This window comes from Maylandia zebra, linkage group LG1, assembly GCF_041146795.1.
Source record: "Maylandia zebra isolate NMK-2024a linkage group LG1, Mzebra_GT3a, whole genome shotgun sequence".
In the NCBI taxonomy this organism is placed as follows: Eukaryota; Metazoa; Chordata; class Actinopteri; order Cichliformes; family Cichlidae; genus Maylandia; species Maylandia zebra.
The window spans coordinates 13,989,501-14,008,686 of NC_135167.1; the positions used below are offsets into that span (position 1 = coordinate 13,989,501).

Sequence of the window (19,186 nt, forward strand, 5' to 3'; positions counted from 1 at the left end):
TTAGGAACTTACGCAAGAAAACAATCAAGCACTGCATGCAGAGTCAAAAAAGTGTAACACAAAATCAATATTAACTTTAAGTTTATTAAAGATGTGTCCATTGTACAGATTGAATTACAATGTTAACAATGGTTTGCACTGGATAACGGTGGCCTGTTGCTTAGAGCCAAAAACATAACATTTACATGGGAAGCAGCAAAGTAATCATCTAAATCAACACAGAGTCAGAGTGAAAACTAGTCAACAGTTTGAATGAATCTTTCACAGAAAGAAATTAGCAATCACCAAATGGGATTTTCTTTAAAAATGCTGAAAGCAAAATTTGAATTTTGACACAATGATCTCATCTCCTTTTTTTCTTCTTTTTCAGAGCAACATGCCTCCTCAAAAGATCAGGCGACAACACAACAGTCATTACTTAAGAGCATGCGTTCTGAGCATCTTTTTCCTCTGGCACAAATTACACTGGACTTCCCAAAGACAGTTTTTCATTAAATGAAAAATAAATTCCTGACTTTCTTTTAAGTTAATCACAACACACAGAGTATCTGTTATATGTACAAACAGTGACAGTATAACCAGGTGAATCACAATCAGTCAGATTTGTTTCTGGCATTCTGGTATTTCAGTACAAAACACATGAACAAATACTTGTGTACTAAAAATATACTTGTTAATTTCAAACTAAAAATCTAATGAAGTACTCTGGGAATAAATCTTTATGCGATTTAAAACCAGTTAGGCAGTGGAAACATATCTCTTTTTGTAAACAGCTGAGGTTTTATCTTGGTTGCCATTAACGCCTCAAACCACAGGCAGCACTAAAACAACTGGGTGTTGATTTATTGCTTCAGTGGTTGCGTGATGAAAATGGCACCTCTTAGTTGACTTAAAAAGAGATTTGCCTTGAGGCCTTAAAATGGGTGTGAATATTTGAATGAGCACCAGCATCAAGGTATTTTAGACAATATACTGATTCACAAGAACTTGTATCATAGTACGGTCACAAAAATTATGTTAACACCATACGCAGTGGTTTTCCCATTTTAAGTAATATAAATTAAAAGAGAGGTTTACATTAGGCATAAAAGTTGTTTAGTGGATGTTATTAGATAAGTGATGAAAATACAAACGTCTGATAACAGACAAAAAAACCCCGTATGTACAAACTACAAAAAATAGGCATGTTTCATACAAAAACTTTACAGAATCTGAATACTCTTCCTTTACTTTCCCTCTGCAGGACAGATAAGCGCTTTACATGAAGTACACTAACCTGTGCAATATATCATATTGCATTACAAAACTGAAAATATACTTAGTGTTAAATTAGCTTATGAAGCAATTGCATTGATGGGCATTAGTTATTCGAATGAGTAGAGAGATTTGTATATTACATTGTACGATATCACAGAATGTCCTTTTTTGTACATTTAAAAACAATAGATAGAAACAGACAGAATTTCATTGCATTGTCTTGCACTTGTCTTGAATATAGTCACTGAAGACTATAATATGTGCCATGGCCACATGTTTCACAGTAGCACGGTCAAAAGACCACACGCTTAGCTTTACTTTGCAAAGGAGTTTGGCACAGGAGATTTTTGCATACCCTATTTGTGCTATTTTTGCATGCTCTGGATGGTTTTACCATATATAGTCTGCATTTTCTGGTGCAAAATGTCCACTGTACTTGAGGTCAGAAGACAACCTTTAGCCACATAGCTAGGTAGAATCTTATTTAAAGTTGTAGTTTAAGTACAACTAATACTGCATGCTACGAGCAGAACAGAAACCGCAGCAAAGGGCCCATCTAGCATTTCAAAAGCTGAACTAAATTGGCAATTTATGTTTTATTGTCTGCTATTTAGGCAATAGTTGAAATAGTTGATTTACTAATTGTTATCCTTTGGAATATACATGATGGGTGTAGGTTAAAGGCAAGAATGGTAACCAGTCGAAGGAATCAGTTAGTTCTGTCTTGGTGCCTTTAGAGAACCAACAAACATGTTTTGAGAAACATTTTGTAGCATAACAAAAAATCTAAAGAAATATTATACTCATGCTGTTTGCAAGGTTTACTATGTGTATGCATTAGAGTCAGAACACTTGCAAATGTGAGTTAGTTTAATTCCCAACCAGCTGCTGAATTTCATCACAGAATTATTTTGGTTTTGCTTTTTTTGTTTGTTTGTTTTTTAAATCTCTTTTCTTGCTTTGTTTTTCACTCAGCAGTCTCATTAGCAATTGATCCTAAGGTTGCCATTTTTAGTCCTCTGCTTTTATCTCCGTCTCCCTGACTACTTTCGTTATCACTCCTAAATGTTAGCACAGCTTGTTTCTTTGTGTTTACTGTAGAAAAAAACATTCATTTCCTTTGAATTGGTACTCAGTTATTTTTTTAAGTATCACCTGTGAGTTAAGGAGCCATCTTGATTTACCATATTAGGAAAAGCTTGATGGCTTCATTCATCTTCACATTTATGCTAAAGCTGCTTCATGCTAGATTCAGCAGTTTCTTCAGCTCATCTTGGCTGGCTGTGGGTCTTCCTCTCCCTCAATAGTGCCTTCAGGAAGTACTTTGTTCCAGTAATTGCATTGGTCAAAATCATCAGAGTGAGGGAAGTCTGCTTCCTCACCTTGCATAAAGACCGGAAAGACATGATCCACCATATCACACAAACGGCCATAGCTGAGAAAGAAACACAAGACTTTTGTCATTTTTCCTGTTAGAAGGCAGAATGCAGACATCAAAACATGGCCATGCACACGAGACTGATAAAAATCAAAAAGCAACTAGGCATATAGCTTACGAGGAAATATTTGTTTTGGCATGCTCCTGCACCAGCTCCCCCTTAGGATTGACAGTGAAAATCCTGTTAAGTGGAACGCCCACCTCCTTATAGGAATAGACATCCTGAAATAACACAAACAACCAGCATGCTTTAAAAATCACTGAGGCCAAAATACGAGCGAGTAATCCACACTGCGGATGTCAGCGCAGTATTCTCACCGTAGCTCTGTTGCCAAAAGCAGCGTAGAATGGTTCAGTGTTTGGGTAGAAAAGGTGCTTGATGTCTGTGAGACACTCGATCTTAAACTTCTCGGGCTTCTTCTCAATCACCTCCCTAAACACAACATAATGTTGAACATTCTTTTTTTTTTTGTCCTCATTGTAAATCTGCCTCAGCTAACTTTTTTCAAAGGGTACATCTAAGTAATAACCACTAACTTGCCAGAGTAAATACTTTTGCCGTAGTTTAAATATGCAAAAACAATAAAGGTTACCTATTATTACCTGCAACTAAATATTTTAGGTTTTGTGTTAATGGCCAAAAATAATCTAGAGTAGAATTTTTCTACCCCTTGCTCTATATCTGACCTGTGCAAGGCAGAAAAAAGACTGCTTGGGCTGAGCAGCACTGGGCCCATTGGCAGCATGGTTCCCCTTTCATTGACCCAGTGGAGGTAACCTCTTGTCATGTCAGCCATGCCAATGGCCCTTGCAGAACAGTACATGAATTTATATCCATTTCTGTAACAAACAAAAGAAAATATGAGAGACAGAAACATAGCATTGTGCTTCACCCCAACATACTGTATTTTAGCTGGAGGACAATAAGCAGCACTCACAGGCTGACTCTGTGGTAGAGCCGTGCGATACCCTGGTGTGTCCAGTCTTTACCCAGCGTAGGGAGGATGTGGCCCAGAGTGTCTGATCTACAGCGTAATGTAAGACAGACAACGTCACAGAATAAAGCTGTCCCTTTGAACCCAAAAACTGTGTAAAGTCTGACTCCTGCTGGTAATATGATAGAACTGAACAGGATGTAGGCCACTAAGTGTTATTTCACACCTTGTAATGGTTCCATCTATATCGGAGATGACTATCTTGTCATCCCAGCTCCAAAGATAGATTGTGCCATGACATCGGCACGTGCCTTGATACTGAGTGGTCACGCTGAACACCACTTCATTAGGACCCTCCCTTAGCTGCAGGCTAGCCTGTAAACACACAGATGAGGAAGGTTGAGAAGTTTTCTTGAGGTTTTGGACGTATTTCTATTTTCACTTTGCCTCGACTGCTAAGTAATTTAAACTTTCAGATGGTCTTATTAAAGACAGTGTATTATTGTTTGTTACTGTACAGATTCTTCTATATGTAGTGAACCACATGAGCAAAATATCTTAAATAAGGTAATTTGTATTCCTGTTGATGTCAATAAAAGCAAGTGTAGAAACAAACACTGTACCAGTTGCTCTGACGTGAGCCGAAGAGTCTTCTTGTAACAAATGCCACCAGAACTCTCAAGGGGCTCTGACTGAAAGACTCCTGATATCTGACTGGATGATTTGTGGTCTTCATCACTTGAGGATGATTCATCCTTCAGCCTGAATTATACAAGACAAAAATGCTCATATAAGATTAAACAAGTAGGAAAAAATATGTCAATAGGTGCGGAGAGAAAAATACACAGTTTTAAATCTAACGTTACCTGTTTACTGGGGCCATTGTTATGGAAGTCTCGTCTTGGTCTCCAGCTGCTTCTGTCACTGATTCCTGAGGAACAAAAAGGTCAAAGGTCACATGTATGACCCAAGGAAGAAATTTGACTAATCCTTTCCCCGTTCTTCCTAATGTCCAGTAAATGATACGGTGAATCGTAGATAAACAAGTTCATCATCTGCATATCTATCTGTGCACTTACTGACTTATAGTCATTGTTCCTGCTTCTCCATGAGAACCACCAGCGTCCTCCTTTCTTTGGCATCTTGTCCTTCATAATGTTCTCCACCGATGCCTGGAGACAATCATGCATATACAACTCAAAACTGACCGAAAATGTAACTTAAAGCTGACAAAAAAGAGAGAGCACAAGAAAGCACAAAAAGAAAATCTAAAAGGCAAAGTAAAATATGACAAACCACACTAAACTCCTGCTAACTTGCTTGTAAAACAATTAGAATTGAAAACAATAAGACATGCAAATAGAAAAATAGCAGATGCTAGATTAAATGAAAAGGAAGATGATGTTCATGGTTGGACTCAAGTGAAAATATGGGGAAAAAGAGAGGCTGACGGAAAGGGTAACAATGATAAAGCAACAAAGCAGGCAGATAAAGTCATGCCCCGACCAACACATAAGCAAAGCCAGAAAACATCATACAGGCTGGGTAGGACTGGAGCCAAACAGACCAGGGAGGCAGTATGAGAAGAAGCCAAAAGCAGAAAACACATAACTCAAACACCAACACTTGGTAAATATAAACATCGGGTGGATGGTGAAAGAAATAAGGGATTTAAATAAAAGGGAAAAATAAGAAGGGGGACAAAGACATGACATTAATCAAGTGTTAGGTCAATGAATTTACCACAACAGTTCACTGTGATATAGGACTGGCAAATATGCTATAAGCTCTCCCATGTGTCGAGTAATTTTGATCGGTAGCATGTAAGTTTTGTTCACTTGGGATAAAGTGAAAACATTTAAATCTTCACTTAGTTTTGAAATATTGATTATTGAAACAAGGAATGAGTGTGAACACATTTCAGTTGGTGTTATTTTGTTGTATTAATGAGAGGTGGCTGGCAAACAACAATAGTGAACCAGAGTGGGAAAAAAAAACAGATTAAGGATAAATTGTAAAATGCCAGAAATGCTCTGGAGTAAAGGTGGTCCATAACATTGCAACACAACAAACACACCATATAACAAATAACAATATTGAATACAACAGTAGATAGTAGCCAAAGTAATGTATATTCATCAAAGCAAAATGTGGCTTTACACATTGTTTCAGACAAAAAACAAAACTCTTCATTTACACATTTTATTGATTAAATACAACAAAACGTAAAGGTCCGTCTTCACAGTTTTTGAGAGGGCAGAATTTGTGGCATTCATGTCGAATGGAAAGAATCAGGAGTAAATACTTGTGTATCACTGTGGTGGTCTTACCTGTGGCAGTGGTTTCTGGTAGACCTGCATGGCCAGCATGACAGGAGCAGCTGTGTTCCAGTTGTAGTACCTACAACAGGTGACAGAGGAAGCTATTATGCACCCGTTCATTCTTAAAGACATCTACTGGCAAAGGATAGCTTACATATTTGCAAAAAAAAAAAAAAAAAAGCTTGTATATGTCAGACGCTCAGTTCAAATAAAGAGCAGTAGAAGTACATACTTGCTTCCTATCTTGACCACAAGGTTAGGGTCATCAATAATAGAAGGGTTTTCAGAGAACTGTTGGTAGGAAACAGCCTTCTCCATGAATTGCTCTGTAGCAGGAACAGACAGAGGCAAGAACAAATGAGAAAAAAAGATCTGATTGATAAGATAGTTTTTTCATATAATAACTTATTTTTATCTAACTGTGTGAAATCTTAAAAATCAATTCATTTCTGTTTAAAATATGTAAAACGCGAACAGACCTGCAACATTATTTATGAATATTGTTAAAGTTTTCAAATTAAAAAATATAATATGTTGTTTTTAATTTCTTTCATATAAGCTTTATCTCGACAACTGCAAATATTTCATGCACATTATTTCACTATTATTATCCAACATCATCATTCCCTGTCCCACCTTTTGTAATCTCCCTGTTATCAGTGAGTCCTCCACACAAAGAGATAGCAACATGAGGTAGATCACACACTTGATCCACCAAACTGTCCACGCCACTGTCCACCCCGCTGCTGCCGACTGACTGTGGGGATTGGTTAGCGCTCCGCACACCCACCATCATCTCAGTGTCCCCCTTCATCGAGCTGCTGCCTCCGTCACTGTGGAGGGAAAAATACACACACATGGATCACACAGTAATTCTTCATACTATCATGCCATATACTATGTAAACAATGGTCTAAAATGTATTTAGTACACTTCAAGTTCTTCAAGGCTAAATTCAGTTTTGGAAATTGGAGTTTTCGAAGACCTTGAGAGGAGGAATATCTGTCTTCTCTTAGTTATAAAGAAGTTCAATGGCTGTTACCATGTGGTGACAAAAATACAACTGAAAGGTCTCCTTCTTTCTCGTAACCTAGCTACCTCATTAATCTTCTTCATGCTATCAAGTTCAAATAATCTGCTATTATAAGCACTTACAGTGAAGCAAGTGCTTAGTTATTGAAAAAAAAAACCTAATGTTATACAAAAATCATCCATAAAGTATTCTGTGCTCTGTGTGTCAGTGGAAAGAAATACTGTGATCCCTAATATGGCCACCAGAGGGTGCTACAACACATGCTGTACGTACGTTTTAGGAAAGTAAAGAGCAGCTACTTCAGGCTCCAGTTCTGTAATGTCATCCAGGTAAATACCATCAGCACCCAGGTGTTGACTTCTCTTTTCTAGAAGAGACATTTATCAGTGCATAAAAGAGGAAACAGAAATTTAGACACACTGAGATCAAGATATCCATTGTTTACGAGCAGAAAACTCAAACAGTACCTTTCCTCTTGGACGGTGAATCGGTCCTTTTGATGGGACTATTCCTGCTATCTTCCAAATGATCAGGAAGAATTCTTTGAGACACTGAGCATGTTGTCAAACTCTCCATCTGTACACATGACGGCCCAACACTTTTCACTTCTCTCTCTAAAGGAAAAAACACAGCATTTCTCAAAGCATTTTAATGTGACGCTGTGCAAATTTATCCTGCTTTTAGATATTTGTACATTCAGTGCAAAGTTTTATTCTACCTTGTTCTCTGACAATGTGTCCATTTCTGTTTTCCTCTGTGTCTTTGTCCAGTGGTGGCACTGGACTGCACAGAGTTCCCATGTCACTGATGGCTCGGAAGTGAGTGCTAGAAGACACCGGTATGGAGACAACAGCGGCAGAATCCTGCTTCTGGTGGGCGGTCAGGAAAGATGGCTGTAAAAGAAAAACAGACAGTCAGTTCAGACAATATTTGCTTTCTTACATACATTTTATTAACCCCACCCCTTAGTCATGTTTCATTTTCTCCACTCATACAGGCTGAAGTCTTAACATTACTTATAAAATAGATATGGCTTTGTTGGTTCTGATCAGCAGGTGGAATCAGTTCAGAATCAGCACATTTGTGTCCATTTGTTTGACTTTGGGTGTGCAACCTATGCAGACATACTTTAGTGTAGTCCTCCAAGAAACTAACAGTGTGCAGCCTAATGTTGATGAAGGTGTGTGTCGACTGATACACAAAGTGGATCAGCGTGAGTAGTAAAGGGAGCAACTGTGGAGCACAACCCAAAGGCGAGAAGCATGAAAAAACAAAAAAAGCAGCACGAGAAGTGCTAATAATGGGTGCGGTGGACAGTTTTCATTGTTTGCACACTTTATTTTACCTTCACACCTTAACACAGTAAACAGCTACAACATGCAGTTATATGTATATATTGTATTTTATGACCATGCAGTTGATTTAATGCTGCCATCCCCAAAAGGCAAGCCAACAGACTCAATTCATGTGATGCCATGTGTGGTTATGTACCTGGGCAGCCTGTGGTAACTCCCCCCAGGTCCATAGCATCTCAGGGTTGTCCTTAGATGGATTTGTTAGCTCTGAGTCACTCTTTGGTGTTGATGACTGCGAATCGTCTGGGCTACTGGAAAAGTTAAAGTCAAACATTTGTTTTGGATTGTCTGGTACTTCACAGTTTCAAAGTTACAAAGTTATAAAATGTATCATTCTTTGTGCAAATTTTTATTGCATAAATAATGCACTAAAATTAGTGCATTATTTCATATTTAGTGTTCAGAGAGGGTGGAATCTAAGGTGATACCTAGTAGGAGAAGAGAAGTGAGAGGACTGCTGAGGACAGGAGATGGATAGACCACAGGGCTGAGGAATGGACAGAGTCTTCTTAATCAATTTACTACAGAAAGAATAAAAGACAAAAGGAACACAAAAAAAGAGAAGGGAAGAAAAGAGAGAATGAAAGACAGTGAATTGTGATTCCATCTAATTATCATGAGGACAAAAAAACATATTAAAATGTGCAATATGCTATTTCATGAGAAGAGTTTATTAAAGAGTTCAAGTGTGTGTCTGTCAGTGTGACAGACACACACTTACATCCAAATACCTCTGTGAATGAGTCCAGTCAGTGCTGGGGAGAATGTGGGCATTGGCAGTCAATCCCTGATCACCATACACAGGTCTGATCACAAATACACACATCCAGTGAGATGTCAGTCATGTGCACAACCATTTTATTTCATCATTAGTGCAGACACTGGTATTTACTATGTAAACAGTGCGTCGATGCAAGTCGTATCACATCCAAGAAACTATGGTATGGTCTTTTTATTTGTTGAAAATTGAAATGTCGTGGGCTGTTTGACTGTGACCGCATATCATAAACCAGCCAAGGAAATACACTCATTAAGTACAATTTAGAGAATGACTTGAAGCACACACACTTTTTTTGCTTGTCTTTAAGGGTTTCAGGATCATGTGGCAAACTTCCTAAAAAAGGCTTGGAATGCCTCCAGTAAGGATGACCCCGTGAGCCATTCTTTCAAAGAGACAGTGCGCGCTGTGGGAAACGGACAAATCCTTGGAGCAAGTCCAACAAGCAGAGCTGGTTTCCAAGAGGGCTTCACACATGAACACAAACATGCACAAACCTGCACACACACATAAAACTGCTTCTCTTTAAACACTTAAGAAAATTATTTATTTATTAAACAGAAACTAACCTTAATTCCATTTAACACCGGTTAGAGAGAAAATTGATCCTGGTTTTCAACATAAACACACCACATTGATTTTTCTGATGCCTTCTCACTGTTTTGAGCTGTGCAGGACTTGCTTAGACAAATTAAAATCTAGCAATGTTTGAATATGAATCTGTTGAAAGCAGGTGGGCTGTTTGTTATTGCCATTCAAATCTGATCAAACTACACCGACACAGCAGTCCTCATGAAGCACGTGTTCTAAAGTTTTCAGTGTTATATTCTTCTCTCATTAAGTACTTTTTCAACACATATTTTAATTGGAGATAAAGTATTGGAATTTCAGGAGCGGGACCACACCTCCAAACATGCTCCTTCCGATTCTTATCTACCCCAGTTCTACAAGCAGTTCCTTCTTGTTTACGTGCCCCACCCTCCATCCCCTCTTCAATTCTTTAACTTCTTCACTTCTATTTAGTACATGGGGATCTGCTTGGCCCGGGAGCCGCCACCAGGCCCCTTCGAGGTCTTCCCCAAATCGCAGTTCAATTCACATCCAAGCCATTCACCTTTATCTACTAAAACGCTGTGAAAGCTAAAATGAGGACATAGGCCCAGATATGAATATATATATATATATGTAATCTGTGATTTAAATGATATAAATACACACCCAGCTTTTAGACAGTTCAAACAGCCACTTAAACACATACCCATGCATGAAAAATGTAAGCACACACACACAAACACACACAGGTTTTCCACTTAACGCAGTTAAGGAATTATTGGCAGTGGTTCATCGGCTTCGCAAACAACACTGTGACAACCAACAAATGTTTTTTTCCCCTGTTAAATACCAGGCTGGCAGGTATAATAACCTCTCTTTCTTTCTCCCTCTCTGTTTCATACACGCAAACATATTCAGACTTTCTCTTGCACACACACACCTGCTGCTGTCCCCCTCCATTTCCTCATCTGAGCTCAGGTCAATAGTGAACATGTCCTCATCATCTGAGAACTCTTCTCCACTTTCCTCTCTCCTCAGTCCTGCGCCTCCTCCACCTCCCTCTGGCCGTGCCTTCTTCTTTCTCTTTCTCCTCTTCTTGGTTAACCCTCCTTCACTTTGCTGCAGTCCCAGATTCTGAACAGGAAGCGGGCTGCATGGGATGGAGTCTATATGATGGGAAATAGTATCATAAAAAACTGTTTAAGAAAATGCAAATTGTCACAAATTCTAACATCGCTGTTTCCAACGGCGCCTACCATGGTGACGAGAGTTGCCCCTGGCCAGATGTGACTTCATTAACTCCTGCCCTGTTGACATGATTGGTGATGTTGCCAGGTAGGATGGAACCACTTCCTGTTTCCAGGGAAAGTGAGATAAGGTCTGAAATTAGCAATACTTGACGCAAGTCTTTTCTGCTGTACCATCTCTTGTGTAGACCGCAGCATCTATAATAGCTGCTGATACTGACATGAAAAGTGCTTCTACTTTTGTTTTTTTTAATTATTATTATTGCGTTATTGAGAACTCTTTGTTCATACATTTAATGATGCAATTGTCTTCTTTGGTTTAAGCCATTAGCTTTGACATTTATATCTGGAGTTTTTAAGAATTATTACACAACAGCAAGTAAAAATTTCCCTCAGAACAGTTGTAATATAAAATAGATTGAGAATCCAATCATGTAGGACAAGATGCAAGAATAAAGTGGAGCATTTTAAGGTCCCATCACCCTCTCTACAGCTGGGGGTGATGAAAAAGCCTTGAGTATAGCAGGTAATGACCAGGCCAAATATGTTTGTTCTCTGTCAAAATGTCATAGCAGTCCATATTGCAGATTGCTGATTTTTCTATTCTAAAAGAAAATGAAATATTGCAACAACAGATATGGTCATTCCTACTGCCAAACAGCCAGCTAAATAATCTGGTGAAAATTTGAGCTCAGATTAGCAAAATCACAGAGATTTGCTCATCAGCGTTGCACTGCCAAGAGGCTGCTAGAAGAATAAAGAGAGACAGAGAGAGAGAGAGAGAGAGAGAGAGAGTGGGGGAGGCGGAGGCATGATAAAGGGATGATCCAAACAGAGCAGACTCACACATGCCTTGCAGTTCACGTGTCATTGCACAGTCCAACACAGCACAATTCATTTAGACTGGAGAGGAAAAGGGATAGTACTGAGTACAGATCTACTCTGAGCTCTATACTTAGAGGGAAATATCAGCTCTAAAGCCAGTTTCAGTTCCAGTATTTAAATTGTTTTTGTTTTTTTACTCCAGTCTGTTGATATTTCAGTTTCTCACTGAACTATAAGTGTTATTCCCACAATTTCCTTAGAAAAAGAGCATTTGTGCACAAATATAGAGTTCTTAAACCACACAAGATCAACTATAAAGCGATTTGTTTATATGCTGCAAAATGCAATGTAATAAATAAGATTACTTCAATTACTGAGTAAAAATCTTTCCAACACTTTGGTTTTACATCTGTGATATTTGCATTAAAGGGTTGTTAAATGCACATGCCATAAAGATAAAGAGAGTAATAATTCTCTTTATGTGTCACCCTTTAGGGCACAAAGTCATTAAGTTACATCATCGGAGATGTTTCTTTTATTAAAGCACTGGTATTGAAAGATTTCTAATGTTGTAGCATGAAGATGAGAATTTTGGGCTCAATTTTTGTGCATTTATTTGATCATGCACAAACCCCTGCAAACTTTGCACCTTGAGAAACACAGATGAAGAGTGTACAGAGTGTACATTAGGACTTGAGATGTGACAACTTAGACTGACACAGTCTGCAAGCTCCCATGATGCTTGTTCTTTTACCTCTTCATGTGAGTGGCAAACACACCGTGCTGTGCTACCAATGTGCTATTACCAGCTAGAGGTTTTATGTCCTTGTACTGCTCCTCTTTCATGACATGTACAGTATGTCTCAGTAATTTCCGAGGGCAGTCTGTGTGTAACAGACTATACAGTGTGTGAAATGGCAGACCTATAAATAGGTCTCCGGTGGTTTTCCACTCTCTGGAGAGAGAGTTATGTTAAGGGAAAGGATTCAAGTCGAGACCAAAACTATAAGACAAACATGGTCAAACCGAATTCGCAAATAACTCTATGTGGGACTGAAACTAAAAGCCATTATTTTCTTGTCTGTTGTGGAAAGAGGTATTATAGTATTGATTTATTAATAGCTTCTCTATAAGATGGACAGTAAGTAATGGATGCAGCATTAGATGGACGTAATCCTTCGGAAAAGGAATTAGAACCTCTCAGATTGCAACATATTCCTTTTCATTCTTGGCCAGGGGAAAGCGCAAGCTCCTGGTTACTCACCACTTCACGAGTAACATTGTGACTGCTGATAGATGTTGTTTACTACAATAGATCTTCCTTGAAGTACCTCTCAACCTCAAATACTCCCATACTCCCTCCTACCTCCCATGAGACGTTACCTATCGCGTTACAGAATCAGGTTTCAAAACAGAAGGGAATGTTCCCAGATTATGCCGTTTCCTGTGACGTGTATGTGCATGTGCGCTGCAAATACTTCTGTGTAATACGGCGTATTACAGATACATGAAAAGCTAAAATCTGACAGATAAATTCAGCTTCAGGGGATTGAGGCAAACCAGTGGGTAAAGTCTATGGTTGAATAATGTGAGCCGTTTCTATTACAGATGCCCCAATTTATCAGTTGAACATTGTATCTGTTGCCATTTGCCTGGAAGCAAATAAACTGGTGTCTGGCACTGGCAATAGTCAATGTCTGTCTGTCCTCGCATGACACTTTTGTACTGCGTAAATGTTCATAAGAGCTTTTAGACTTGAAAAACAAATGTCTTTGTTTCCCTGGCTGAAATGGGAAGAAAATGACAAAGTGTTGCCTGCTCCTGGCTAATTGTTGGAAGTAAGAAAACACCCTGTATAACATAGTTACAGGTCCAAAACAACACAAAACACCTTTAGGCAAATGTTGCTATGAATTGACACTATATGAATCAGTCATTCATTTCTATCAAATTTCTTTTTCTCCACCCACATATCAAAGTTAGACAATGACAGACTGTCGACTGTGTGTTTAGTGTCTGACTGACCAGTGTTTGTCTCTGCTTTCTGCTTGTCATGATGGTTTATTTCTGGGAAGCTAAACTCGTGTTTGCCAAGAAGATGCCACAGGAGGACAGAAGCACTTGTTGTGCCTTGTTATTGAGCCTAGTGTTTTGCTAAAATGTTTAGCTACTTATCTACAAACAAGTTGATAAGGTCTATGCTTGGATTTTTTCCCCCAAGTATGACAACACTAGGATATTTTATATGCACGTGTAAATAAAAAAGGTACTCAATTCATAGAAAACCTCATAATATTAAGAAATTTTGAAGTATATTTTACACTCCTTAAAGCTGTGTGGTAAAACTGACGCCGCGAGTGAGTCAAGGTACATCTTTTTTCTTACTCTGGGCTTGTCAGGGCAGGACGAGAAGACATTTAAGTTTGGCAATTAAAGTTACAACAACGTGTAGTTGCAGATTAATCAGCGAGTGGTAAAACCAGTGAGAATCGCTACTACCTAAGAGGGCAAATAATAATTTAGCTCTGTTGGAGCACAGTGATAAATCAAGCACTTCTTGTATATTAGTTCAGGCTTTATGACCTTCATATCTGCGAGTAATGTTCTGTGCTATTCTCGTGTGTGTTTACTGATTCAGGAGTAATGACTCTGTCAATCACTACTCACCATTTTGTTCTCAGTCTCTTTAACAAAGAAAGCCTCTCCATTTTCTCCCAGCTTCATGTGTAAGCTCACTGGCTCTCCATTAATTTCTATGTCCACCTGCAGAACAGAACAGAAAAAGAATTGATTAAGACTAATGCCTTAGACTTCATTAGCATTCCCTGACAACCTCCAGACTGGAAGGTTGAGAAGACCAATGCAGTACCTTTAGGCTATAAAAAATAAATAATAATCTGTTATAACCTAATGTTATCATTAAGATACGGACTCATGAGTTTTACTGATTGTAGTCCTGTTTTAAATATACTGTTATAATGCACTGTTTTAGTTTCTTTTTTTCAAAAAATATACTATAGCGCTGCACAAATGAATGCAGATTAAATTTACATATATTAAAATTTACATTTAGCTGTCGTGAAATATAAAATAGATTTTAAACATGTGCAGGTTAGAGAGCGCTCTATGATCTCACCACTTTCTCACGTGACCGCAGCACACCCATCTTGCCAAAGCGGACGTGAAACGGAGAGCACTGTAAGGAACCATCTGGCTGCCGGACCACAATGACATCTATACACCCAGACAGTGTTGCAGGGTTGAGCCCTCTGTACAGCTCCTTGACCTGCACAAACACCTGCCCCGCCAGCTGACCCACATAATTCATGGTTTGCAACTGGGAGATAGAGAGTGAGAGAAGAAATATAGGAGATTATTCATCTGTTTTAGTCACGTTTCATGTCTTTAACGTCAAAACACAATGCAAGGCCATCTTGTTACATAATTACACATTAAGACACATTATTGATATACTGAGTCCAGTTTGTGCCCACTCATGCCAGCTAACTGCATAATCTCAAGTGGTTTCTGGCAGGTTGCTGATACCTCAAGCAAAGACAGCTTCATCATTCTTTTCTCTATTCTTGTGGTGCTTCTGAGTGCGGGGTATGTTTGTGGGTTTGACCAAAGTTGGTATATGAGAGCATTGTGCTTTTCAAAAAAGACAGAATGAGGGGGTGGGTTTACCCCCCACCAAAAAAGACAGCATTATAAACTCAGCGCATTTTCCTTTCTGTAGTGCAAATATACAGTCCATCAGGGATGTCTGGCATTACTCTAGTACGGCAAACATGCTCTTGTGAGCGCATCACAGACAGGGAAATGCCTCCAGTGTCCTCCAAGATTTATGGTTGTGAGTAATGGAGAAATGAACAGCAACCCATCTGTTATGAACTGAACAGCCTTATTAATTTTTTATGAATAAACAAGTTGATATTTCATAAGCCTTCTTCTGTTGTACTGTCTTTGCAATGTACAACCTAATGGCCCTACAGCTATGATGGCTTATTAATAGTAGCCACTATGTAATAGTCAATGTTAATTGTAACCAGATATTTTTAGAGAGAATGTTTAAAAATATATAAATCCCCTTTTGGTGAGAGGCATACAGAAACAAGAGGGAGAGCGGGAAAAGGTTACGAAAGGGCGGTGAGGCCACGTGTAACATGGGTTTAAACACATTCAAGAAAATTGTAACCACCTGTCACCTGCTTGTGCTGACTAAGATAGTGTCACATACACAAACATTACAGCACGCCCAGTCGGCAGATGGCTTCGTGCTTCAGCAAACTGTGCAAGAACGCTGATGATGAGGATGATTCATTAACACACATCAATTATTGAACATCACAGATTGGGGATCTTTTGTTCTAATGGCCTAGCTTTATTCCACTGCTCATCAAAGCCACATAAGTCAATCATCACACCCTTGGTCTAACCAGGCCACAACAATAATAACACAACACACCACAACACTGTTATTAGAATAACGACTACACGCTGTGCACCTTTCCTTCTTTTTTCTGCTTCTGCAGAGGAGTGTGGTAGAAAACGGCTTAAATTCAGTGATATCTGTATATCGTACAAAGTAACCCATAATGCTGTTCATGGAAATCAAAATGATTAATATGTGTTCTAAATGTTTATTCAACATTCTTTCTTTTAACATGGAAAGAAAATAATAGGATGGAATAGAAACTGTAGTGATAGCTATCGAACATACTTTGCAAATGAACAAATTTGCATATAACCTCATGGGAGAAAATATGTTCTTTTTCCTTTGGTAGTTTGTTTCAACATGTCAGTTTCTATGGTGCAATTTCGAGCATTACAAATGGGATAGGCAATAATTATTTGATCCCTTGACCCAACTCTGACTCCCTGGACCTCTTGTCCATTTATTTCAACACCATGAATATGAGTCCATCAATTTTCATGCCACAGACCTGACATTACGGTAAACAGAAATCTCCCGCAAACACATCTCTCTCTCTCCTTTAATCTCTCTCTCTCTCTCTTTCTCTCCCTCACACACACACACACACACACACACACACACACACACACACACACACACACACACACACACACACGGCCAAAGCCATGCCCAGTCCTCCAGGACGTTTCTGTTAAAGAGCCAATCACACTGCGCCTCAATTACGTAATAACCTATCACGAGTCCACCCAAGGGGTCATTATGTGTCATTAAATGGACATGCAGCACAAGAAACAAAACAGTTAGGCTACAAGAACCTGATCTCAGTCACTGCTGTTCTTTTTCGGATAAGTGAGCAACAACGCTGAGTTGCATTCACAGTGTGTGACATAGTGTGCTGAGGCTTATTTATAAACATAAAACATCAGTGGCCTCTCACCACAGGAAAGACAGTGTGCAAACACGGACAGGATAGCTGAGAGGTAAGAGAGAGATTGAGGGATTTACAGACAGATGATAATGTGAAGGATTATCCAATTAAATCAATTTAATGTGACTGGAGCAGCCAGACACACCGGGATGATTGTCTGTGACAAATGATAGCTAAATAAAACAAAAAAGGGAGGGGGGTTCTATATATTAGACAGCACTTTACTAAATCACTATACCGTCTGAAAACGCACACCACGAAATAAAACCATAGATGCATATATTATACATATATACAAATATATAAACAAATACTGTCACAAATATTGTGGATATTTCTCTTATGCAGGATGTGAAGAGAAGCTGCATCAGTACGGGATTGATAATTACGTCGTAGTGTGGCTCTGTGGCGACATGTAAACATCTGCACACGGGGTGAGGCTCTGCAGTCTGCATCAGGGCTCTGTCTTCATTCAAACAGCCCAAGCAATATATAACACCTGTACTTCAAAAATACCTAAACCCCATGACATGTTTCTCACAGCATGCTACAGAAGCAATGTAGTCTTTGCTTACATTATTTATGGACGTCGCTCTTCCCTCCAGAATATTTCTTCCTTCCGATTTTTCCACTAAGGGTCCTATACTGGTTTACGGCGTTAAGTGTCAGTGCTCAGCACAAACATCATCGGTAATATTCACACTCTTACAGCTTTGTTGACATCTGATCGTGGCTTCTGTGCTCGAGGATGATATGCGTTTTAAATCGTATGCCGCGTTCAGGTTACCTTGGAAATCGGACGCATGAATCGGGAGTGACGTCACTCCAGTATTAACGTCTGGAAAACAGGATTTGTTTTTACTTCTTAGCAAACTACAGTCTTTTGTGCACCACTAATACTACTGGGAAATACTTTTACTGTTTTTAACACACATTTGTGCACAGAAGCTGCTCAGTTCTCCGCCTATGGCTTATTTAGCGAGCACGACAGTGCAGATTACAAGTTTTACAGTTTAATTTATGACATCTCGGATTGTTAACTCGATATTAATGGGGTTGCTCCGACTTCTCCGGTTGGAAGTCAGAGCTGACGGGTCGTTCCAGACGAAAAATAAGACTGCAAACTCGGAACTTTACACTTCCAAATTACTCTGGAACGCACCACGTGGATTAAATATTCCTCCCTCCACCACAGAGCTGCAACCTCGGACTGATCGATTGGCTGAGCACCGATGACGCCACACAATGTTTGCTGAACAGTTCCCTTAAAAAATCAGTTATGACTATATTATTGTTTTGTCTCTGCTTGTGTTTACTGTTCACACTTTCTAATTCCTGCATTATACTTTAATACTTCTTTAAAAAAAAGAAATTACATGCAACAACTTTATTAATAAAGTAATTTAAAATCTTATCATAAGCCCCTATAAAGGTAATTAATTATGTTGAAAAGGGACAATTTGACCTCAAAGTTCGTTGAAAATATTTCACAAATGCACAACCGAATTATACATTTCAATATTATATACTAATGTAATTAAATAATACCTCTAATAATTATATATAGATAGCGTACTATATCAATTACTATATCTATATATAGATAAATGAATATATAAAATATGTAAATGCTATATGTTAGTGTAAATTCACTTCTTGGTTCAGTGAGAAAAGGATTGTCTAAAAGCAATGCATACATAGCTTACAGTTTTTAACAACTTTATTTTAATAACTGACTAAATATCCTTAGAGTAAAATATAGGTTAAAAAGTTTGAAAATCATTACGTTTTATTAAAATTACATTAATTAAATATTACATGTGATACAGCATCCTTCTTTGGAAACAGGGAGGATTATCTGAGACATTTTCTGAGGACACATTGGGGTTAAATAAGAATTAAGTTCTTCAGCAGTGATGACATATTAATGTCTTTCATGTTTTAGTTGATTGAAACGTCACATTCTACATATAATACAGTACATAGCAGAGTATTGACTGTAACATCATTGGAAAACTCAAATTACTTAGATATGGCATCATTAAATCACACTGTATTCATTTCTACTGAAATCTACCC

At 38.5% G+C, this 19,186-nt stretch overlaps 1 protein-coding gene across 2 annotated transcripts; it reads right to left on the minus strand.

The window, feature by feature from the left end:
* Positions 1-64: 64 nt before the first annotated feature.
* On the minus strand, positions 65-17,870 carry lpin1a (lipin 1a). 2 transcript variants are annotated; one of them, XM_004539524.4, is made up of 24 exons: positions 17,683-17,870; positions 14,878-15,078; positions 14,409-14,504; positions 10,926-11,022; positions 10,610-10,835; positions 9,071-9,145; positions 8,768-8,860; positions 8,476-8,590; positions 7,703-7,877; positions 7,452-7,598; positions 7,258-7,351; positions 6,588-6,784; positions 6,184-6,277; positions 5,961-6,030; positions 5,169-5,255; positions 4,710-4,802; positions 4,497-4,561; positions 4,254-4,392; positions 3,857-4,005; positions 3,634-3,720; positions 3,383-3,535; positions 3,014-3,128; positions 2,814-2,917; positions 65-2,692 (listed from the first exon to the last, which is right to left on the minus strand). In XM_004539524.4, exons 2-24 carry the CDS (start codon positions 15,067-15,069, stop codon positions 2,521-2,523), a joined length of 2,835 nt encoding a protein of 944 aa, XP_004539581.2. In that variant the 5' UTR covers positions 15,070-15,078; positions 17,683-17,870; the 3' UTR covers positions 65-2,520. The 2 variants fall into 2 exon arrangements, with proteins under 2 accessions (XP_004539581.2, XP_076737930.1); XM_076881815.1 differs by lacking the exon at positions 5,169-5,255 and having other exon boundaries at positions 17,683-17,869.
* Between the last annotated feature and the right edge of the window lie 1,316 nt (positions 17,871-19,186).